Raw genomic sequence first — 24,971 nt, 5'->3', positions numbered from 1 at the left:
TAGGAGACTTCTTATTCATCATGAGATCTTCCAAAATCAATGTCTATTTTTAAAACTCTCCAAAGGATATATAGGCTTCGAAAGTCAAAAGCATGAAGGCAATCCTGTTCCTTTGCTCTTTGTTCTCATATCCCATCCCTTAGGTAACAACTTCAGAAAGCTTGAGATTGGAGGGGTGCAGTGAGAAGAGCTAAGGAAGACAGTAGATATTGGAGAAAAAAAGTTAGATAATAGTTACAATTTTATCGTGCCATGTGATATCACATAGACATGCAAATGTCGGCCCATCCTGCATAAGACTACCCTACCCTAGCACTGTGGGCACTCACACAGTGATAATGACCATTAACAATAAAAATTGTAAGAAGGTTGGTGACAGATTCATGCTTGAGTGTGTCACCACTTTCACATTTTGAAATAATCTGGGTATTTTCTGCAGGACAATTATTTTTCATTCTCGAATTTAGCAACACAATTCCAAACATTAGCATGACTGTATTTTAGCACCTCTTGGACCCTTCCTTACTCTTATTCGCTTATCTATTTTTCCCATATGAACTATCTCTTCTTGAATGAGCACTTCTGCTCCCACGCCACCCTGGCAGTATTGTGAACAATGCAGATAGCTGTTCAGAAATTCTGTTAGTGCGAATGATCATAATTTAACAGGGCAGAGGTATTTGGGGAACGGCATGGACGAGTTGAGTCAAGTCTGCATGCGCTCAGGGCATGCAGTGCATAAAAGAAACCCAACGTAGGCTTTCTATAAAATGAACAATTTTCTCTAATCTGTCTTGTAAAGGCAAATCATCTGTTTTACAGCTTTCCTATAGTTGAAGAAACTCATCTATAATTTGTCTTAAATATTCAATAGTCTTCATTTAACTTAAAGGAAAAAAAATAGTCCAGGGAAGTAATGGAGTGAAGCCTGCTATTGCTTTGTTCATATTTCATTATTTCATGCCTGTCGAGCCCCTTGTTCTGTGAGAAATGGAATGGATCCTCTGTGTTCTCTATTAATTGATAACGATATTGACGAGGGCACGTGTGAACTCTAGAAATCTCAGTGAATGCAGTGATTCTTAGCCATGTCCTGGCAGGAATCAATATTCCCCAGTAAGACTGACATTTTGCCACAAAACTCAAATGAGGATTGCCTTTTCCCAATTTACCAAAGACGTTAAAGTAATGGTTAGAATTCTCTGTGTGTGAACCTACTTCATATCACACACATTTATCTCATAGCAAGCACGTTATCGGTTGTTTTAACTTTTCCAGTAAAGTGGACAATTGACACATAGAAGTAGAATTATTTTATTAATACGTATTTGCTCTGCTGCTTATATTGCCAACAGACAAATATATTTTTTAAAAGATTATGTATTTATTTATTCTTGTGAGACACACACAGAGAGGGGCAGAGACCCAGGCAGAGGGAGAAGCAGGCTCCACGCAGGGAGCACGATGTGGGACTCGATCCTGGGACCCCGGGGTCACGCCCTGGGCCAAAGGCAGGCAATCAGCTGCTGAGCCACCCAGGCGTCCTGCCAACAGACAAATATTAACGAAGTGACTGGAATAGCTCTTCAAGGTTAGATTAATTGCCTCTTGTTCTTGTGTTTCATGAACGCTGGCCAGGGGTTTTATAATGCAGGGCTTTCCGACTCTTTTCACGGCCGGGATGTGTATACAATAATATTTTATATGGGACTTGGGGTAAAGGGCTCTCAGGAGCCTGGCTCCCCAGGGTGAGGGGATCTGTACTAGACCCCATCTGTGCCCTCCTCCCCAAGGCAAACCAGTGTGCCCCATGTACAAGCTGGGAAGCCATATAAACGTGCCTCACAGACTTCTTATAATCCTGATTCCCGCTACTAGTAATATTGTTTCCTTGATGTAATGGTGGCATTAAATATTTCATCTTTGTCCTGTTTCATATTTTCTAGAAGGGCACTGTTACTCTCTAGCTGTTCCTCTCCCCTAGGTCTGAGAGCCGCTGAGAGATACGGTATCTAGCTTCATGCACCTGTGCCAGGAAAGTTTCCAGTCACTCTCTGATACTTGCAGGCCTCTCTAGTTAGACTAGTTAGTAGCTGCCAGATAGCTTCCAATTCTCTGGCTCTGAAACATGGCCATTACATCGTGCAGGGAGGTCAGTTTTATATTTGTAAGTGTACTCAATAGGAAGACCTTGTATGAGATGTGGAAAGAGGGGAGATATACACTCTGCAGGGGTTTGCTGGGTGGGTGACGTGGGTCTCTTGTTACTTTGCTCCTTCTCCACCCAGATGATTTCCTGCAAACGCTGGATGCAGAGCTCAGTGCCCTCAGGTTCAAAGGGGAAGTGACGGCAGGCCATATATTCCTTCTGAGAAGCTCCTGGTAATGTCCGAGCTGCTCTGCTCCTCAGTGCTGGGGCCTGAGTTACCTCTGTTCTTTGCCTTTTGCACACTGTTTCTTTCTTCACTCTCAAAACAACAGACACAATATATATGCAGTAAAACACTTTAAAAATACTTACAGTAAGGGACGCCTGGGTGGCTCAGCGGTTGAGCATCTGCCTTGGGCCCAGGGCGTGATCCCAGGTCAAGGATCGAGTCCCACATGGCCCCCCCCCCCCGCAGGGAGCCTACTTCTCCCTCGGCCTGTGTCCCTGCCTCTCTCTCTGTGTCTCTCATGAATAAATTAGTAAAATCTTTAAAAATCAATCAAGTAATCAATCAATCAATCTTAGAGTAAATGTGAAACTTCCTTGCCTTTTATTTGCATTTAGTGAAGTATTCTTTCTCCATTCCTAGTACGTTATTGAAACTGTGCTGGTACTGACGGAGAAGGGGAACCAAGGACCAAATCCTAAAATTTACAATTCGTAGTTTTTAGTCCCCAAACCACCACTTACCCAGCTACGTGGTCACGTAGGTGACCGTCTTGGTAAAGTGAGACTGAGGATACCCGTCCAGCTTCCCTCGCAGCGCTGGCCCAGAAAACAAAGTCTCATGTATAAAATTACTTTGCTGCAAACACTGAGGGCAAAAAGTAAAAAAAAAAAAAAAAACCTATTTGTTAGGTGTCAAGGGGGCCGGTGGGCGCCGACGGGTGGCGGCAGTTGCTCGTAGTGCTTGGGGGGAGTGTGGCCTGGTGGTGAGCAGGCTGGCTCATGCTCATGTTCTCCTCCGTGTTGTCCCCCGCCCTGCAGAGCAACCTCATACACTCCCTGGGCCTGAGCCATCATCTGCTCGCCCTGAACTTTATCATCGTTTCTTTTGGCAAGAAAAGCGCACATTCGTCGGCGCGGGTGAAGGTGACCGATACTGCCTTCGACGGCGTGGAGGTCCGAGTGTTTGAAGGCCCCCCAAAGCCAGAAGAGCCTCTGAAGCGCAGCATCGTGTACGTCCACGGAGGCGGCTGGGCCCTGGCCAGTGCAAGTATGTCCCGGTCACCCGCGGGCCAGGTGGCGGGGGCGGGGGTGGCGGGTCGCGTGGGGATGCTTGGGCTTCCCGCTACCCCAGCCACCTGTCAGCGGGGGCCCCTTCTCCGCCCGAAAGGGTGCTGCTGGGGGTGGCGGGGGACACCCTCACCCCCATCAAGGTTTTGCTCGTTGGTGTCTTGCTCGTTAACCTAGGCAGACTCTTCGGGAAATCTCTCCCGGGGCCTAAATCGTAGGCTAGCTCATGCGACAGCGCTGATGACCGCTTTCTGGGCCGAAGCCAGTCACACTCTCACCGGGCCAGGCCACGAGGAAAGCAGCTGCAGCTCTTTTGCCAACTTTGTGCTTTGAAGACATTTATTTATTTATTTATTTTATGAAGTAGGACAAGTATTTCTGAGTATACGTGGTAACTCATCCACATTTCGTCTGCTTATGAAACGGAAGATGAAAAAAATATAAAAGACACACCACCCCTAAAAGGCAACAGTATTGTAACATTCGAGAATATTCCCTTTGGCTTTTGAGGACTCTGTTCGGTTCGGGAGCAGAACACATTCAGAGTGGCAGGCAGCCGGGCGGAGTAGCCTAGCAGAAAGCACACCAAGGCGGAGTAAGGGCCTTCTCTCCGCCTGTAGTGATCGTGGAGCTACTTCCTCCTGTTCAGCCCAAAGCTATTGGCATCTCCTACGTTTCTTTGCTTTTTTTAAGTTTCATTTATTTAAGTAATCTCTACACTCCATGTGGGGCTCGAACTCATGACCCTGAGATCAAGAATCCCATGCTCTTTCAACTGAGCCAGCCAGATGCCCTGGCATCCCCTAGGTTTAAAGGCAACGACAATTTGTTCTAGTTTCTGGGTTTTATTTTGTTTTGTTGTAAATGCAGGCTCCACACCCAGCGTGGAGCCTGATGTAGGGCTTGAACTCAACGACCCTGAGATCAAGACCTCGGCTGAAATCAAGAGAAGCTCGACCGACTGAGCCACCGCAGGCATCTGTTGTTTGTGTTCTTAGATAACATGTTTTTAATTTAATGTGGCAAAGGCCAGAAAAGTGTAACTTTTTCTATTAATCCCATTTAATAGTCATTTTTTATCCTTTAACTCATGGGTTTGTTCCTGCTTTCAACAGATGCTTACGGGGTATGCAGGTTGGTCCAGGACTGAGGGGTTTCCTGGGGTGCAGGATTTCCAATATAAAAACTCGAACAGTTACGTATAAACCTATACCCATGGCTATCCCAGTGTGTGCTAGGGGTTGAGAACACAACAGCGAATAACAGAAGTGACTGCGTCACTACTACTGGACACTTGGCAAGTGTGACATTCCACTGGAGGCCAGGAAGTGTCAGTGCCCAGAATGGCATGGATTACGAGTCCCCCTGGCATTTTCTACTAATTTTGACTCATCACTCCTGCAGGAGGAAGAGCTCCTCGGGCTGGAGACACTATGCAGATGGTTATGCAGTTATTAAAATTGTTTCTGTCGCTGCAAACCTTTGGATCCTCTTTCTGAGAAATGCTAAGGCTTCCTAAAATTCTAGTTTTTTACGTTGGTTTAAACAGAATGTGCTGTTCTTCACATTGGAAGAATTCAATTGGATTGCAGCAAGGAAAGGGATAAACAAAAATTTTGTGGTTCTAAGGAGGAAACTTTATTTGCTGTGATTTTTGGAAAGGCATATGTTCGAAGAGCTACAAAGTCAAAATTAATTTGGTGCATTTCATACAGTCTATTATGAAATAAATGTCTAGTTAGTTAAAAACACATTGAAGGGTAATCTAATACGGATTTCCTGTTATTTGATACTAACTACATTTGCTCAGAAGCCAGACTTAATTTTAAATTAAACTCTATTAAGGAGACATATGTTCATATTTGGTTTTTGTTATTTTTATTATTGATAATTTAAATCCAAGCCTAAAAGCAGTCCCCAGTGGGCAGAATTTGAGAATGGACAGTATTAAATGACTTGTTTAATACTGATTGTCCCCTTGTCTCTTTTAGAAATCAGGTATTATGATGAACTGTGTACAGCAATGGCTGAGGAACTGAATGCTGTCATTGTCTCCATTGAGTAAGTAATTAATCCCGGTCACAGAGGGGCGCCCAGTGGCTCAATGGGTTAAATGCTCAATGGGTGGGGCCTGCTCAAGATCTCTTGTCCTGTCCCTCTGCATCCTGCCTCCCTGCACTTCTCTCTCTCTCTTTCTCTTTTTTTCTCTCTCTCAAAGAAAAATACTAGTCATGGAAAAAATGAGTTTTAGGAAGGGATCTTAGATCATCATCTACTTATTTTACAAGCAGTAAAATACAGTGCAAAGTACAGATCCAGAAAGATGAAGGGATTGGCCCAAGGTCACACAAAATGATTTCTGACGTCACTTGGAATTTCTTCAACTCACTTTACAACACCTTGACTTACCTCTAATTTTTTAAAAGATTTTATTTATTTATTTGAGAGAGAGAGAACAGGAGCAGCGGGGAGGGGCAGAGGGAGAAGCAGACTCTACGCTGAGCAGGGAGCCTGACACGGGGGCTGGATCCCAGGACCCCCAGGATCATGACCTGAGCTGAAGGCAGATGTTTAACCATCTGAGCCACCCATCTGTGCCCTTGAATTATTTTTTATTTTAGTTTTGAAAACTTTTGGAAAAGGAATTAACGGAGACTGAGAAAAATATGCAGTCAGTTATCTATAGCAAATAATTTTGTTTCCTGACTTTTATTTTTATTTTTTTTAGTTTTTAAAAGATTTTATCTATTTATTCATAGAGACAGAGAGAGAGAGAGAGAGAGAGAGAGAGACACAGGCAGAGGGAGAAGCAGGCCCCACGCCAGGAGCCAGATGTGGGACTCGATCCTGGGTCTCTGGGATCACGCCCTGGGCCAAAGGCAGGCGCCAAACCGCTGCGCCACCCAGGGATCCCCATGTTTCCTGACTTTTAAATTTTAAAAACCGGTCTAGAGTTGGAAAAGTCACTCCCCTGGGAGCCCCGTTCTATAACTTAGACCTGATAAATAGAATGCCTTCAACAAATCTCAATGGATGCAGTTATTGTCATCATTATTACTAATAGTATTAATAAGAAGAATATGAATAAAAATTATAATAACACTTGTGGTGATGGCAATAATATAAAAGCCCTGGTGCCTGTTCCGCGGCAGGGTTCGTGTGGGTGCTATTACATGCATTGTCTCTCCTCCTTTAAATCATTGTTCAAATATCCTGCTTGCAGCAAGGCCTTTCTTGATACCACTATCTAAAATTGCAACTTACTTTTCCTCTGTTTCGTTTTTCTCCAAAACTATCATCAACCTTAGAGAGACCATATATTCGGCTTACTATGTATTTATTGTACAGGGTTGACATACACAATGCAAGTTCCACAAAGACGGAGATTTTCGGGATTTTGGCCTGGGTTGTTCATTGTTTATCGTTGGCGCCTGGAAACATTCCAGGCAGAGAGTGAACATTCAATCAATATTTGTGGAATGAATGAATAGGAGTCTGTCTTAATTCTCTAATAAATCATTCAAGATAAATATTTTGGTATTTTTCTCTTAGGAAAGGAAGCGAGGCCCCAGAGCTAGCTAGTTTTATAAATGGAGTGAGGCATTAAGCCCATGCCCTGAGGCCCCATACTTTGTTTTGACCCAGTGTCCAGCCAGTATTGAAGGACGCTGATTATGCCGAGCGATAGGGTCATGATAACATCAACCACTTTCTGAAGCCCCTGCTTCAGATCTGAGACCTAAGAGATTCCTCTTTTGCAGTCTCTTGGAAGGGCTGGTCTCCCAAGTCATTTGGGTGGTGGTGACTCTTGAACATAAGGCCTAGAGTCACACAGCAGTGCTGTGGCTGCCTCTTGAGCAGATTTGCCTCCCAGGCAGCTCTGGACAGCTCCTGGCTGGCCCTGGCCTCTCCACAGGCCTCCCAGACCATGAAGGGCTCGCAGCGCACTTTTGAAACGCAGGGACCTTCCGGTGAAGGATTGCATCTAGCCTGGGCAGCTGGCCAGAGGAAAGGAGGGTCCGCTTAAGTAGCTGAGTCCCATTCTGGAGCCAAGCCCTACAGCTCAGACCTGAGGAACCTGCCTCAGGGACCTTGTAGTGGTTTCCTCAAAGGCCTAAGGACTGGAGGGAAACTGTGCTTGCTTTTCTTGGCACTGGGAGGATTCTCCAACAGGCCTCCCCACCCAGGGCATCCTGTAGGCAGTTGGCAACAAGTCTAAATTCCTCCTTCGCACCCGTCTCCACCTGTTGGCATCTATCCCAAGTGAAATAGGTGTTCTTTTAGTCTAAGCTTACCACAAAACATACAAGGATGGATAGGATGTTTTTAAGATTTCTTTTAGATATGGAAGGGACTGCTTCCATCTTCACTTTCCATTGTGCCCCCTCTGTGTGGCGTAGTATCCACAAGTTTATCACTGGGAGGCATCACAGCAGTAGACAAGTATCATTACTCACGACTGCATGACCTCAGGCAAGTCATTCAATGTCATGTGCAAACTTGGACCGAGGAATCCTTCCTGTGTGTCTCGAATGCGAGCTGCTGGGAAGAGAAACCCTGTCTTCCTTCCTCTGGTTCCTATCAGCCAGTCCAAGACTTAGAAGACGTATGCAGTTAGATGAAGGAAGTAAATACACTTTGAGTTGGGTTAATGACTGCAGATAATGGTCATGAGAATCAGTTTGGACCATTGGGATACAACTGATACTGTAAAGCACTAGACAGGTCTGGAGGATTAGGGCTCTGGCCCCCGGAACCGAAAGGCCCAACTCGCACATGTAGTCATCAACCCCTGTTTGGAATTCACGGCACTCTTCTGGGCCGAGATCAAGAGCTAAGGTGGTTAGAGCCCAGGCAGGCCAGAGGTCACGTAACCTATGCTCTAGTTGAGGCAGAGCCAACATCATGTGATCATGTTTCTCTTGGAAAGTGTATTCGGAGGTCAACTTGGGAACATATTTCTTCTCACTGCTCATGTCTTTCCCCTTTCCCTTATTCCATCAACATTCATTGAATTCCTAACACGTGCCAGTTACATTGCATTGCACTCCGCCGACATAACCGTGTAAAACAAACATAATTCCCGCCCTCATGGAGTTTGCAATCTAGATGAGAAAATAAATGATGAGCAAGTAACATTACATGGTGTTAAGTGCTGTGGAGTAGAAGGGTAAGTAGCATGGAGGCAGAAAATAGGCAAGATCTTACCTCGTTTGTAGGGTGAGAAAATCCGTACCTTAAAGAAAGTGCTGCTTGCGTTAAACTCCTGAGAATGAGCAGAATCTGGCCAGACAAAATGAGTTGGTCGAGGGGTCCAAGTGTTTTTAATCCATAAAATTAGATGAGTGCAAGCTGACAGAATGAGTTCTTTCGGGCGGCCCCGTACGACACACAGCTCAGTTGTACGAACGAGATACTCAGGAAAGCACCGAGCGATGGAGACCGAGCTGGGACCTTCTCTCTGCTCCGTTTCCTGCTCTTCTTCTGGGTCTTGAGCTGAGACATCTTCATGCGTCACTCCCGCCTGGGCAGCCCTGGCAGGTGGGCAGCCCAGATTGCTGACCGTTCTCCTCCAAGAAAGGAACGATTTGCTGAAAACTTTCCTTGGCGCTCAGTCCAGGCCAACCTTAGCAGATGTGAAGACCAGCATCACCAATCATTTAAAACTAGAGAAGGATCGTGTTGTGCTTCTTTTAAGAAGTAGCTCGTTTTGTTTTCTTCCCTATCATTGACTCACGAGTCGCTCCTTTTTAGACATAGTCAACTAATGTCTTCCCAGCTGTGTTTTCTAGTAACATGAAAAATCCGCTGGTTTCTCTCTTGTGGTTGAGGTCTTTGAGGATTTCGGGGGAGCAGGGTGGAGGTGTGCGTGGCTGGGGAGACGTGGGGAAGCCATCGGAGCTATTGTGCTGCAGCCGCAGAGCAGACCACGGTGGGATGTGAAGCCGAGCTCCACCCACCCCTGAACTCTAGGAAGCTGTGTTTCGCTCCTGAAGCCACACGAAGAAAGGAGGCCGGGAGGAGGAGACCCCAAGCCTGCTCGGGCTTCCATAGCCACCTGGGAGTGCTCTGGGTCTTTCTGTAACCCTTGAGGTTGTAGGTCTGCATCTGAGTCGGAGGAGGCAGTTTAGATCCAGGTCTGGAGCCCGGGGAGATCCCTGCTGTGTGCTCAGAAAAGTCTCTAAGTCTTCAGTTGTCAACAGGGCTTCGGAGAATCACTTCGTTTAAATGGATCACAGTGGATCTCACGGTCAGTCGGTCGGTCTTAGGCTCAGTCACTCCTAGGATTTTGGCAAAGCATCCTGAGCAACGTCAGTTGTTGTTTTTCTTTTTCTTTCTTTTTTTTTTTTAGAGAGATTTTATTTATTTATTCATGAAATAGAGGGGGGGAGGCAGAGACAGGCAGAAGGAGAAGCAGGCTCCATGCAGGGAGCCCGACGTGGGACTCGATCCCGGGTCTCCAGGATCATGCCCTGGGCCGAAGGCAGGCGGTAAACCACTGAGCCACCCAGGAGTCATTCTTACCCGATGGGCCGAGCCTTCCCCGATCTCAGCTCTCCTTTGTTGAATGACTATTGTCAAACTATCACAGGGGCCGATGTAGAGAGCAGGAGCCGGAGCAGGAAGGAAGGCCTTTTCTTTCTCTTTTCTTTTCTCTTCAGTTCTTTTCTTTTCTTTTTTTTTTCTTTTCTTTTCTTTTTGTTTTTTTCTTTTTAGAAGACTGTTTCTTAACCTTAGTCTTTATGCTTCCACTGTTGTGCAATTTTATTATAATTTTAATTGGGGGGGAAAAAAAGCATCTGCCTGGCAAAGAAATAGAGATTCTTCCCCTGGAGTTGTCTCCCTGAAAGAGAGAGCACAGCGGAGATGCAGTTACTGGTTTGTTCCAGATGGCCCCTCCTGAGGAGATGGGTTCTGTAAGACTGAGGGGCCTGCTAACCTTTTATATGCTCAAGGTGAATCTATTGAACTCTTCTTGGGAGATGGTGAAAAGGGAGGAAGAAAAAGGCCAAGAAAAAGAGAGGGAGAGAGATCCTGCTGAACCTAAAGGAGTATAATTTCATCCCAGCGTACCTCCCGTACCTTTCCCCCAGCTGGCACCACATGACGAGAATTCAGTGTCCTTGTCATCAGCAGAAGCTTGCACTGGGCTATTTTGAGGGGGAACGTGCATCATCACGCTCTTAGAACGCGAGTGCCACTCAGCACTTCCACTTCCATGGGTTTGGAGCGACTCACTCAACGCCGGGCTTGTGCGCGGCGTCCCCTACCCACTTCGGGAGCGATCTGTTCGTCTCTGTGAGCGTCGCTCCATCTCCCTGGTCCCCGTTAATAAAGTAGGTAATAAGCTCACGGGTCAGAGGAATGGGGTAGGTGTACACCAAAGTCTTCAGTACAGATTCATGACTTTCCATCTACTACTAAAGGAAATAGAGGTGTCCTCCACGTGACCCACTGTCGAAGAGACTTGGTGGGCTCCAGGGCAGGGGAGTGACATTTGGCTGGCCTCCAGAAGGTTCCATGGAAGAAGTGGCATTTGATATGAGACTTCCAGGATAGGAACATCCGATGAGGAGGTGCTGGAGGGAAGGCACAGAGGATAGAAGACAGCAGAGCACTGGGACTGGGGACAGGGACATGCACCCAGGGAGCAGCGACAGTATGACTGGACTCAGAGTGAGGTTTCTGAATCTTGGCTGTGCGTTAGAATTATTGGGGGAATTCACCTTCAAATACAGACACGCGAGGCTCTCGAATACGTTGGAATGTTTTGTAGAGGGGCTCAAACCTCAGTGTTTTCGTAAAGCTCCCAAGATCATCCTGGGGCTCTGAGCTGTGCCTAGACTGCAGGAAGCGCCGTTCCTGGAGATGCGCCCGGGGAGTAGGTGGGCCAGGAACGATTTCTTTTTTTATGTTTTTTATTTTTTAAATTTAAATTTTTTTTTAAAGATGTTATTTATTTATTCATGAGACACACAGAGAGAGGAGAGAGACAGAGACACAGGGAGAGGGAGAAGCAGGCTCCATGCAGGGAGCCCATCATGGGACCTGATCCCGGGACCCCAGGATCACGCCCTGGGCCGAAGGCGGGGGCCAAACCACTGAGGCCCCCGGGAATCGATCCCCTTTTTATGTTTTTTAAAGCCATGTGGCTTATTACTTGTCTCACCACAGAAGACTGCTATATGACATATTTTATATGTAAAAGGTACAGAATCAGTCACTAAAATTTGGCCTGGAAGGAAGGAAAGCCCGTTATTAACGGTGCGCCACGTGCAGGCACTGCGGCAGGTGGTTTGAATGAGGGGCCTGCAAAGCCATCGCAGCCAGGAGAGCCGTCCTGGGATCCAGAAATCTGCGGGTGTGAGGACGGACCGCTTTGGTGAGGTGATGGGGAAACACACATGCGCGTTGACATGTAGGCTGTAGGTTTCGAAGAGTTGAGGATGGTTTCTAGGGCGGGGGTTACACGTGGCTTTTGAAGTCAGTGGCGAGTTCCCCCCACAGCTGTGCCACACACCAGCTGCTGTGTAGACAAGTCACGATCCCCCTTGAGCTTTGTGTGCTCGTTCTTGCACCCACAGGTTCGCCCTCGATTTGAGTGAAACACACCTGCAGGGTGCTTGGCAGGGTGCCTCGCCTAGCAGGAATAAGATGATTTTTTTTTTTTACAATTTTATTTATTTATTAGAGAGAGAGGGAGGGAGAGAGGGCATGAGGGGCAGAGAGAGAGGGAGAAGCAGGCTCCCTGATTAGCAGGGAACCCCACAGGGGGCTCCATGGAGGACCTCAGGATCATGACCTGATAGCAAAAACAGACACGTAACCCACTGAGCCACCCAGGCACCCCAGAAGTAAGCTAATTTTCACAAGGTGTACACATTTATTACCTCGATTAAGCATCACTCCTGGGTTCACAACCCCCTTTTGCTAGAGGGAGGCCCGCGCGGTAACAGGCAGGAGCCAGCTCTGCAGAGTCATCTAGCCCTGGCACTACGTCGGGCAAACTGAGACCCTATTTGCCACAAATTTCATCAGGTGCTTTAACTCAAGAACTATCACCGTGAAACCTAAAAAACCCAGAATCGTCTTTTCGTACTTTGCAGGGACAGAGCCTTAAACAAGCGCATCGGATAAATGCATTTATTCTCGCTTTCCTTGGCTGTTAGCACTCCTAAATTATCTCCGGCCTCTGAGTTTTCTGTGTCTTCAAAAAGAGAGCCCCTTTGCTCTACTTCTCCGGTCGATGTCAAGTGCCTTGGAAGCCTTGCCTTACACGAGGCGCCCTCAGAAATGTATAGTTTCACTGTATTTTCCAATCTGTGAAAATAGTGTCTTCTTACGGAATCAAACTAGAGAAAGTGTCCAGCTTGAACTAAGATAGGAGCGATTAGAAGGCAGATCTTTAGTGGCACCGGGAAGGCTCTATTATGACCTGTTTGTTTTTTCTTTTAAGGATGTTTACTTTGTTATCTGAGCCGACTGTTAACGGATACAACTGAGGCAGTCGCAAGGTTTTTTTGTTTGTTTTTGTTTTTGTTTTTTTAAGATTACAAATTTCTCTTGATTCCAAGTCACTAAGGCCTTTTGGGAAACAATATCCAAAGATTCAGTTCCTACCTGTGTCCCAGGGGAACAGTTTATCATGCAGTGTGGCATGTTGCTGAGACAAAATAGCCTTTATTCTCACTACGTGGGTCACAAAGTGCATTTGTCTTTATTTCATTGAAAGAATTAAGAATGCAGCGTGGTAAGGGGTGCTCGGTGGCTCAGTGGGTTGAGCCCAGGCCTCCAGATTTTGGCTCAGGTCGTAAGCTAGAGGAGCCTGGCCTAGGGCTCCACACTGGGTGAGGAGCCTGCTTAAGATTCTCTCTCTCTCTCTCTCTCTCTGTCGGCCCCTCCCTCCTCTCTCTCCTCTTCTCTTAAAAAAAATTTAAAAAATCAGCTTCAGTTTGGTGAAACTGAAAGTTCAAAAATTGAGATCTTGTCCTAAAACTGGTGGTAATTGGAATTGTGAGAGACGGCGCCATCTAGTGGACAAAACGGCGTACTCCTACTCCTCTCGCTCCTTAACCAAACCTAGTTTAGCAGCTGCTTTGGGACATAATGAAATTCAAGGGAGGAAAAAAAACCATTTTGGGTGATATATTGATCCACCGACGGAAAAATAAAAAACGAAATGAAAAAAATTATTTTGTCTGTTATAAGCCAATTTACTAAGGGAATCTTTTTTTTTTTTTTGAATCACATTTAGAATTTCCAAAATGCAATTCTTGAGTCACCACATCAATGTTCACTACTTCTGAGTAGGTCACAAATATTTGTCCATTTGATTGTATCTGCCCTGAGTGTTAAGACAGTCATGCTAGCTGTATTTTAGACGGGGGAAAATTGGTTTCTGAGAATAAATATGTTCATTATAAAATGGAAATTAAAAGACCTGAGTTCTTAATATTATCATTAGATTTTATTTTATTTTTTTATTATTCATTTATGATAGTCACACAGAGAGAGAGAGAGAGAGAGAGAGAGAGGCAGAGACACAGGCAGAGGGAGAAGCAGGCTCCATGCACTGGGAGCCCGATGTGGGATTTGATCCCGGGTCTCCAGGATCGCGCCCTGGGCCAAAGGCAGGCGCCAAACCGCTGCGCCACCCAGGGATCCCTATTATTAGATTTTAATTAAGTAATCAGTTTCCATCTCCCCTTGTTTTTTATCTGTGTTTGACTTATTTAACAAATGAAGTAGCTTTTAGGTGCCTCAATTTCTTTTGTCTGCAAAAGGAAGGTATGTCACAAAGGGTTTACTGGGTGGATGCTTATTGATCCATTGATGGATGCTGGGAACACCGTGACAAAGAAAACACAGTCCTGATATCAGAGGTCATGCTGTTTAGAGGAAATACATAAAGACATTGTTTTAAGAGGAGGCGAAAAGACCAGTAATATACCCCAGCACGTAGGAGTATCAAGGAGTGGTACCCAGCTCAGCCCTGGAAACAAGTGGAGTTTTAGTCAAGGATGTCTACTTGGAGAAGGCCAAACCGTTGAGTAAGGCTTGAAGTGAGAATTAATAAAGAAAGAAGGAGGAGATTGAGAAGACCCTCCAGGCCCAGGCTACCATCAAATATGGACTTGTAAGATGATATTATGGGTGGGGCATTTGACAAAACGGGGTTCTTAAGGGCACAGGAATCCTACAAAGTGTACAGAGTAGGATCCCCAGAAGGACCCTGATAATGACCAAGCAGGGGGATAGAAGAAGCCTCAGAAGTGCCCCCGAAGGCCTATCCTGGGCCGTCTGGCAGACTTGGCTTCCTTTTTTGCAGGTTGATAACTAGCCTTTCGGTTCCAGCCTCCCAGGGAGTGAATTCATTGGCTGGGTTTAATGTCAGGCTGGCATGCCCTCTTCGTCGAAGCATAATTTTGCTGTATTTCTCAAGTAAATCGTGAAGGATACCACATGGAGTCATTAAACATGAGACCAATGAAGTGGTTAATGTTGCCAGGTCACCTTGTAACCCATCGGTGTTGTGAATTGAACACTGACTTCCCAAAATAAAATTCCAAAATCTATTGTGGTTCTACCTGTATCTTAATGATCAACACCCACCTTTAAAACTTTGATGTTTTGCTTTTCCATTGGTGGTAGTCTAGGTGTTTGTTTTGTTTGGTGGCTCATAATTTAAAAAAAAAATGTCGGGAGGGGGAGGATTATTGGTAACACAAAATCATCACATCTGATTTGCAAGAAAATGAATGGTTCATTTTTGTATTTATTTTTTAATCATTTTTATCATTTTGTATTTATTTTTTATCATTATCATAATTTTTGTATTTATTTTGTTATCATTATTTTTTAGAGTACACTTTATGGCCAATGTGGGGCTTGAACTCACAACCCTGAGATCAAGAGTCTATGCTCTACCAACTGAGCCAACCAGACGCCCCTTTATATCTATTTTAATTCCTTATTTGTTTATTTCTGTGTCAAAAGAATCAGTTTCGGGATCCCTGGGTGGCTCAGCAGTTTGGCGCCTGCCTTTGGCCCAGGGCGCGATCCTGGAGACCCGGGATCGAATCCCACGTCGGGCTCCTGGTGCATGGAGCCTGCTTCTCCATCTGCCTGTGTCTCTGCCTCTCTCTCTCTCTTCTCTCTCTCTCTCTGTGTGACTATCATAAATAAAAAAAAAAAAATTAAAAAAAAAAAGAATCAGTTTCCCCTTAAGCTTTAAATGGCCCTTAAAGACTTGGTGAGGTCCTTAAATGAATACAACTTTTGTCTTCGCAGGTACAGGCTCGTCCCAAAGGTTTATTTTCCCGCACAGATCCACGATGTCGTACGTGCCACAAAGTATTTTCTGCAGCCGGAAGTCTTACACAAGTATTCGGTTGACCCAGGCCGGATCGGCATCTCTGGTGACAGCGCTGGTGGGAATTTGGCCGCTGCCCTGGGCCAGCAGGTAACAGATTGCCCTGAGGCGCTTGCTGGGGTCCTGCTGACCAACAAAACACATTCCCCACTAAGTATGGCAAAGGCCTAGCAGGTGGGCTGGTGGGTCGGGGCCAAATCATCCAGGGGACTGCCCTTGCAGAGTTCTCCGATTTTTCTGAAGTAGGAAGAGGGGTCACCTCTCAGTCCTTGGAAAGGCTCTGGTTACAGTTAATACGAAAGAAGGGCTAACATTTTATAGGGCTGTCTTGCTCCTCAGGGATATGCATAGAAATCAAGTATCCCTGGTTCCTTTTCCATGGCGGACTTGCAATTTGGGTTTTTTTTTTTTTTTTTTTTTTGCTCAAATTGTTTCCTTAGAGCTTGAGTCAAATTGAAAAAGCTAAGTGTTTCCCAAAGGTTTTTTTTTTTTACTCTTTAATAGAAAAGGAAAAAAAATTTAAATTAAAATTAAATTAAAAATTATAACTTCGAATGTTATAATACAAATTCATCTGAGCTTACCTGGCTAAACTCTTTGAAAACTACCTAGCTCTAAGAGCACCCAGGGTTCTGGGCAGCTGTGTAAATTCAAAGATAAGTACATTTTCTTCTTCTGATGGATGGAATAGGTTTAGAAGAGCTTCTCTGTCCCCTCAGCTCCAAATTTCTTCTGGGCGTCTCAAATAGATCCAACCTTTTTATCGGTGGTGCACCTCAGTTTCTTCCCCTTTGCTGTTTGTAAAGAACTTTGGCCTTGGCAGGTGTGTTGTGCATGTATCCAGATGTGGGGAGAAGAGAGACCCGCTGTAGTACGGAGAGCATCGTGGGCTTTAAAATTTGACCTAGTGGGATGGAATCCAGTCCCCCTGCTTTGAGAGCTACAGCGCTTTGGGCGGACGCCTTAAGGTGTCTACGCCTCAGGAAGATGAGGATAATGCCATCTGACTTCAGGGCTGTTGCCAGGACCTAGTGAAATGATGTATCTGCCGTTCTTGGCACGTGCTAATAGTACTGTTCCCTGATCATTCCCTTCTGCTTTGACCGGGTAGTTACCTCTTCCCCGGGGATGCGAGTTCTAAACTCCGACCTGAAGCGGAATTGTATGGCTCGAGTGACCTTGATGGTTGTTGAGTTGCCTACAGACACAGCGACCTAGTTAGCTGCTTTCAGATGTTACCCGGAAATACGTATCATTTTAGCCACTAGAACTACTAAGTGAGGCAGCGTGTTCACATTTTACGGAGGCACGGGAGGGGGGCGGTGGGGTTGAGATCTGCTCAGTTAGAGGACACATCCACGTTCCCGTTTCAACCTCAACTCTGGGGCACGTTCTCATTAAGGAGACTGGAGGGCATGTTGTGGCGCCACTCACATTCTGTCTCTCTGACCCATCAGAGGAGAAATCCTGAGGTCCCACCCCGACACTTGGGAGTCCCATCGTCCTGTTCGGTTAGCTCTTCCTACCCTTCCCCTCTGGAAGGATCAGACCAGTTTGTTTCTCCCCAGGAAGCCATTGCCTTGGTGGGCCTTGCGGAGAACACTGAACAGAATAAGGCTCACGCATCATGCATCCATAGAACCCAGCAAGGTGTGCTAATGCCCAAGAATAGATACAAGTGAAGTGCGGATGGGGGTTTCAGGACCTAAGAAATCACATGCGTTTGCAGTGTTCGCTCACACATCATTCCTTGCTTAGTAAATGGCCAGCAGCTTGATCAAGGAGGTGAGGGCAGAGGGTGGTGGGGGGCGGTGGGGAAGTTTTATTTTTTAGACCACATTACTTAATACCAGTGCTGGTGGAAACTTGGTACGTCTACCCCTTTGACTGTGTCAAAGTGATGCATTCAGCTACTTTGCCAGGTGTGGTTTTCTGTAAAAGGAGCCAAGCGAAAAGAGATCTTGTGTTTGCTTCCTCTTGTCCAGTTTACTCAGGATGCCAACCTCAAAGACAAGCTCAAAGTGCAAGCTTTGATCTATCCAGTCCTTCAAGCTTTAGACTTTAACACACCCTCTTATCAGCAAAATGTGAACACCCCAATCCTGCCCCGTTACGTCATGGTGAAGTACTGGGTGGACTACTTCAAAGGCAACTATGACTTTGTCCAGGCAATGGTGGTTAACAACCACACTTCACTTGACGTGGAAGAGGCTGTTGCCCTCAGGGCCCGTCTAAACTGGACGTCCCTCTTGCCTCCATCCCTCACGAAGGACTACAAGCCCGTCGTGCAGACCACCGGCAACGCCAGGATCGTGCGGGAGATCCCTCAGCTGCTGGATGCCCGCTCAGCCCCGCTCATCGCAGACCAGAAAGTCCTGCAGCACCTCCCAAAGACCTACATCCTGACGTGTGAGCACGACGTCCTGAGAGACGATGGGATCATGTATGCCAAGCGTCTGGAGAGTGCAGGCGTGGAGGTGACCCTGGATCACTTCGAGGATGGCTTCCACGGGTGCATGATCTTCACCAGCTGGCCCACCAACTTCGACGTGGGAATCCGGACTAGGAATAGTTACATCAAGTGGCTGGATCAAAACCTGTGAAAGGGTGAAATTTCTAGAATGCTTGAGCCCCTCTTGACCTCCTGCACCTGCTTTGGAAAGAGATGCACTTTTTAGTTGACTGATTTCTCCTTGTTACTTGTGAGTCACGGGATCTCTGTTCTTCACATACTTTACATGAATTTAATTTTCGAAATTGCGTTTGACTAACGTGAGTGCAAAATGTCTGAATCTGGTTCTCAAAGTGGGCCAGGCTCTCTGCTCTTGTGGTTTTAGCCAAACTACTACCAACACTCATGGCTGCAGAAAGCCGGACCAGGAGCCCAAATAGCTTTGGGTTCTGTCTTCATCCAGAAATTCTTTCTAGAAGAAATTCTTCCAGCTGTGGGTGACACAGTGACCTTTAGTGAGTAAAGCAAATGTGGGCTCTTCTTCCACTTGCTAGGGTTTATTTTAAATTCAGAGCAGTGTTCCTTGTGTGCACGTGAAGGTCAGTGCTGGGTACCAAGTGCCCTCTGTTCTTTATGGATAGATGGTTTTGTTTCCTATGGGAATTTTGGCAAAGGCGTTCTAGAAGGGACGAGTTTCTCAAATGACTTTCTTCCCGTAGAGCGTTAATTTTATGGGATAGCTGTCTCCAGCTCCAGTTGGATTATAATAATACTTGAAAGTTACTCTCTACCACTATTATTAGAAAATATAAAGTCGCATGTCCTGGATATCTGTACGTTGTTAAGTTCTTTTTGGTTATATTGTCTCCGTGGGGGAGATCTTCTGGGAGCAAATTCATGTAGATTTAGGATAGATTTTCCATCACAGAACAAGTAAAAACAGACAAATGAACCAACCTATTTATTTTCTTAATGAGCACTTCTGACATAAGTTACCAAGAGCAGTGTGTAATATATTTCGCATAGTCAGAAAAGAAGATACGTTTAATATTGAAATGATGAAAGATACCTTAAGAGGGTCTAGTTTATTCTTGAAAACTCAATTTTTCCACTTACATGGCTTTAAAATGGGGCTATTTTGGTATATATAATGTATGGTTTATTTTTTTAAGTTATTTAATGTTAATATATGCAGCTAGACTTAAGATTTTTCAGAATAACGTCTATAACGAACATTAAAAATAATGCTATTTTTTAAAAAACTACCTTAGAATTATATCCACGTGTAATGTTACGGAAAGAGGTGAAGTAGCTATTCATGTTACTACACGTCAGGCTTAACTATTTTGATGTTTCTACGCCGTCACAAATTAGAATAATTAGAAACTGTGGCTATACCTAGCAAAGTTGTCTGAGTTTATAGTTCAATAACTTAGGTAGGACCCACACTGCTCATTTCTGCCCTGTGTGGTCAGAACAACGCTAGCTCATAGTCCCCTGGGTGAAGCCTACGTGGGCGCCCGGTGCCGTCACCTCTTTTTATCTCCTTCCAGCCTGGTTAGAAGCCCAAGCTTGACTTCATGTAAAGCCTTCACTGCCAGTGGGAACATCTTTGGCAAAGCAAGGAACTCTAATTCCGGTTTGAGTGCCTCTGCCCTCCTTCCTGCCACTCTTACTACTGCCCCCACCCTGCCCTTTGCGGGGACTTGAGAGGGCAGCAGGACGGCCAGGTCAGGATAGTCGGTGGAGAGGAAGGGGAACCTTTTCACTCACTTGAAAGATCGGCACTCGCCACCTCTGCAGTGAAATAAAAGAAAACATGCACCTGTATTTTTCATTTATTGCACAAGCCAGTAGAATTGTACGTACAAAAGAGCAGTAAATGCAACGATGTGTGTCTGTGTGTGTGCCTGTGTGTGTATAACAAATAATCATGCGGATCAACGTGCTAATGTTGGAAACAAGTGATTTACCCTCTCTTGGGCTGCTTTTCCCTTTCCTCTAAAATCAGCCATTTGAATTGCTTAATCTAGTGTCTTCCAACTGTAAATTCCAACCATTTTGTCAGACTGGCAAACTGTATTGGCTTCTTCTACAGCGTTTTGCCTTTTTGTTTTGGGGGGTGTGGTTTGTGGGTCATTTTTCCATGTACATAGACACAAACATCATCAAAGATTTTTTTTTCCTAAAAAAAAAAAAAGAACCCGAGATTTTAGTTCTTCCTCTTTGACGGCTACTCTCCTCATTTAATCCTAGTGGGAATTTTTACACCATTTGAAGGGACCAGTGTTCAGGCCTTAGTTTGAGGTTATCTACCTCTAGAAAGCAAAGAAAATATACATGCACAGAGTTTCTTAAAATGGTATATTTCCCCCCAGATTTAAGATCCCAAATGCTATAGTAATCACAGACAGTACATGAATCTCGATCTTTAAAGGATTCTCTTGGATGAAAAGGGAGTGAAAGAGAAAGGGGCCACCACTGTTTCTAATGAAACACTTGCCTTTCATTAAAGCTCTTACGTGTATGAATAAATTGTCTAATAACGTGCTCTGGATCCGACTTCAGACCTTGCTTGAAGTTCTTTCTTGAAATTCTCCCTGGAATAGTAACAGTTGGAATCAGGATACACACAAACCAGCAGGTCCAAGAGTGGTTAAACCAACCCTGAATCTGAGTGCTGAGAACTCCTTTGGGAAGCCTACAGAGTTTGTGGTGAAGATACTTTAGTTCGGGGTGAATTAGCTTCCTTTTATTTTTTGTTCTCATATTAAAAAGTGTGTGCCCTGCAGGTTGATTTCATAGTATGATGGCTTTGTTGTTTTCCTATTTTATGAAAAAAGTTGATAGTCTTTTTGTAATATTATTGTTTGTGAAACATGAACATAAATATATGAAGAAAATATCTTAACGTGCTGCAACTATAGTGGAATGTAAATTAGTCTTAATGTTTTATCATTGGTTTGTGAAGAATTTAAGACTATTGTATAATTATCTTGGTGGCTATGATATTTTATGCATGACCTTTTAACCTTTGACTCTTTGCTTATTTCCCTACTGCCAAGAGGAAGGCAGATTTTATGAAGGATTTTGGTAGCAAATCTATTTTATAAGACGAAAATCCAAGGTGGAGGTAGGAAAGTCTGTATCTGTTTCAACTCAAGTTTAGAAATAAAGTGGCTCCATCTGGGAATGTGCCTCTTCCACTTCTTCTCGTCTCTTTTCCTGGTTCCCAGCTCTCTCTCTGTATCTCAGATCCCTACCCACAGCCCTGCCCCCTGGCGTCCTCCAGCGTCTCTCAGTCACCTACGGGTAGTTCAGTGGCCTCCTTGGTGACGTGCATTTCAAGTCTGGAGACAATATGTGCTGCACATATTGGGACAACCCGCCTTGGGCTGGCTAGAGTCTGTGTAAAAGTGAGGCTGGCCCTGAGGCTATTTTGGGACTGTCAATACACCTATTAGAAAGGGATGATCCTAGTGTAAATAAAGACTTTGGATTTGAAATAGTTCAGCCACGGAAGTACCAATATCACTGGAGGCAATTTTCAAAATGACCCTGACATTACAAGCAAATCTAACAATTTCACACTTGAGTTTATTACATTTAGTTTCTATCAATGTTATAGGAATATTTAAAAATGTTTTGCAAAGAGAATTGCTCATATTGGTTCTAAATGGTCACATACGTGTGTGTAAATTGTATTTTTCTACTCAGTTATAGTTTCCTTCACCTTCCCCAACAACATCTCTGGTGTATGGCTGTATTTCATTGGAGAGACCCACTAACATTTCCCACAATTCTCCTTTGGAGCATTAAAGATGTGCTGCGTGTGTTTTAATATTGTTTCTCTTGTGACTGTCGTCTTTTTTTTTTTTTTTAATCCCCCGTGTCTTATAACATCTCCTATTTCCCAGTAGATCCTGTATGCAAACATCTAGAAGATATTGCTATCAGTACCAGAGTCCCCAAATCTGAGACTGGAGACGTAAATATAATTTCTAGGCAAACATAAGCTGTGTAGCCCTGTCACTTTAAAACCAGCATCTTAAAATAAATAAATGAATAAATAAATAAATAAATAAATAAATAAATAAATAAATAAATAAATAAATAAAATTAAAATAAATAAAATAAATAAAATAAAATAAAATAAAATAAAATAAAATAAAATAAAATAAAATAATAAAACCAGCATCTTGTGTCATTAGAAAGTCTGGTGACATCCTGTGTCTTGTTTGAAAGGCAGAGATTGAGGGCCCCACCGTCTGGAGAGACTGTCTGCCCAAACTAGACCCAGCGCCTCCAGTCACCAGGCTTTCTTCAGCCCCCTTTGGTTGCTGTTTATTGCTGCTATTTGCCATCTCACTTCTCCTTCTGCAATTCTCGCTATTTGATTATGTGTTTGTTTTCTGTTTTCCCCATATTTATTTATTTTTTTGAAGATTTTACTTATTTATTCATGAGAGACACAGAGAGAGAGAGGCAGAGACACAGGCAGAGGGAGAAGCAGGCTCCATGCAGGGAGCCCGACGTGGGACTCGATCCCAGGACCTTGGAATCACGATCTGAGCCAAAGGCAGAGGCTCAACCACTGAGCCCCTCCAGGTGCCCCTGTTTTCCCTTTACATTTATATTTAAATATAAGCTCGATGAAGGCAGAGATGTCGTTTTGTGTCTTCCTGTTTCCTCAGCATTTACAACAGAGCACATAGTGGACTATCAAAATGTGTGGTTTTTGTATTTTCAGAGAGGGAAAGAGAGGGGTCAGGAGAGGGGCAGAGGGAAAGAGAGAGAGAGAATCCCAAGCAGGCTAGCAGAGCGCGATGCGGGACTCAATCTCACCACTCAGATCATGACCTGAGCAGACATCAAGAGTTGGATGCTCAACCAACTGAGCCACCCAAGCACCCCTCAAAGCATGTTTTCTAATAAGTATATCCTAAATGAGAAAAATTGAGCTTATAAGACTTTGGTTATGATTTTTCATGTGTTTCTTTTAGAAGCGAATGAAGCTTATGACAAATATCAGAAACTAAACTAAAATCACCATCTTAAAAACAACGCTTCCAAGAAAAATGAAATAGTTCAAAGTAATTTCATACCTGTTTTTAACTACTGAGTTTTAAAGCAGAAAAAAAATGTTTTTGAGTGAATGGATAATGATGGGGACAACAAAAGCAAAAGAAATGGAGGGGAAAAAATAAATTTCCTTTGCAGCCCATTGACAAGTCCTTAAGACAGGCAGGGTGACCTTCCTCCAGGAACTCAACTGCCTCAATGTTAATACATCGCCTGAGTCGAGAGACAACCTTAGCTTGACAATAGCCTGACCTCCAGGATCCTGTCAGTGTGCTTTGACATATAAAAATCCATTTTGGAAACTTCGTTTCTCCCTCCCCTCCTCCCCCAATATATATGTTTAGCCATCATCTTCCTAACGTACGGCCCACTGATCGACATCTGAGGGGTCTTACAACTAAGGTTTTACTAGACAGTAGTAGATGACCTTGTCTTGACCACAGCTAGCCCCTCAGGGTCCGGAAAACCTTGCTTCCAAGTTCCTCAAACACATACACTGTCCTTAACCCCCCCGCCCTCATTGAAGGTTCTAGAATCAGTTACCTGCCCATGGATCCTGTCCACATGCTTTACTAAAATCACCTTTTTTTTTTTTTTTCTTGCACTAAAAACATCCCAAGAATTGTGTCTTGACCTCCTGGACCCCAGACATCCAGACGTTCTATCATACAGATGAGGTGAAGGTTTTATTTTTTTTTCCTTCCTTCCAGAGCTCGAGTCCTTCCTGTATTTTTCTTAACAGATATCGATCGAGGCTATTACTGTGCTAAATAAAACTGCCCTAAAAGGATGATCTATATAACACATTTCACAAGGTGTTCCATGGAAGTCAATTTAAGAACTTGAGTAATTTTAACCAGTTAAAGCAATCCTATCACTTTCAGGATATTGTCCTCTTTCTGGTCTCATTATATTTTTTTTAATAGGGAATCAAATTCTATGTTCTTTATTCCATTTATTTTTATTTTTTTAAAAAATATTTTTTTTTATTTATGAGAGACACACAGAGGCAGAGACACAGGCAGAGGGAGAAGCAGGCTCCCTGAGGTGAGCCCGATGCAGGACTTGATCCCAGGACCCCGGGGTCACGACCTGAGCCACCCAGCCGCCCTTCTTTATTCCATTTAGTTCATGGGATAGGAGCACCTGGCCGGCTCAGCTGGAAGAGCATGCTGCGACTCCTGATCTCGGAGTTGTGGGTTTGAGCCCCACACTGGGTGCAGAGATTACTGAAAAAAATTGAAAACTCCAAAAATCATGCAATAAATACTATGTATTTGCTTGGCCCAGACTCAACTTAGTTTAAGTTTTCTTCTGTAAGATGAAGCATTTACTGGGCTAAGTAGCATGCCAGCCCTGCTGACTGCATTTCTAGCATTCTCACAGAATGACGCTCCCCGTCTCCTACACAAGCCAGAACCTCAGTCTGGGTCCTTGATGGACTCCTGATGGCCTCGGAGGCCAGGTCAGAGCACCTCCCCTTCCCCTGGGCCTTTTGCTCTCCCTGGACCACTCGCTCCTTGGTCTTAGCTCTACCATGAGTGTCAAGTTTGTCCTATTTTTCACCCTTTATCTCCATTTTATTTTCCTTCTGCTCCAAACACCGAACTACTCTTAGG

At 44.5% G+C, this 24,971-nt stretch overlaps 1 protein-coding gene across 1 annotated transcript in view; it reads left to right on the top strand.

The window, feature by feature from the left end:
- The window catches only part of NCEH1 (neutral cholesterol ester hydrolase 1), a 60,135-nt gene extending 38,024 nt beyond the window's left edge, over window positions 1–22,111 (top strand). Inside the window, exons 2-5 of the mRNA XM_077880352.1 lie at window positions 3,197–3,425; window positions 5,437–5,506; window positions 15,737–15,908; window positions 17,804–22,111. Of these exons, the coding sequence (XP_077736478.1) occupies window positions 3,197–3,425; window positions 5,437–5,506; window positions 15,737–15,908; window positions 17,804–18,421 (1,089 nt within the window). The 3' untranslated portion in view covers window positions 18,422–22,111. The remainder of the gene's footprint in view (window positions 1–3,196; window positions 3,426–5,436; window positions 5,507–15,736; window positions 15,909–17,803) is intronic.
- Window positions 22,112–24,971: the final 2,860 nt, after the last annotated feature.

Source organism: Canis aureus, chromosome 31 (assembly GCF_053574225.1).
Source record: "Canis aureus isolate CA01 chromosome 31, VMU_Caureus_v.1.0, whole genome shotgun sequence".
Lineage (NCBI taxonomy): Eukaryota > Metazoa > Chordata > Mammalia > Carnivora > Canidae > Canis > Canis aureus.
This window is presented reverse-complemented; position numbering and strand designations above follow the sequence as displayed.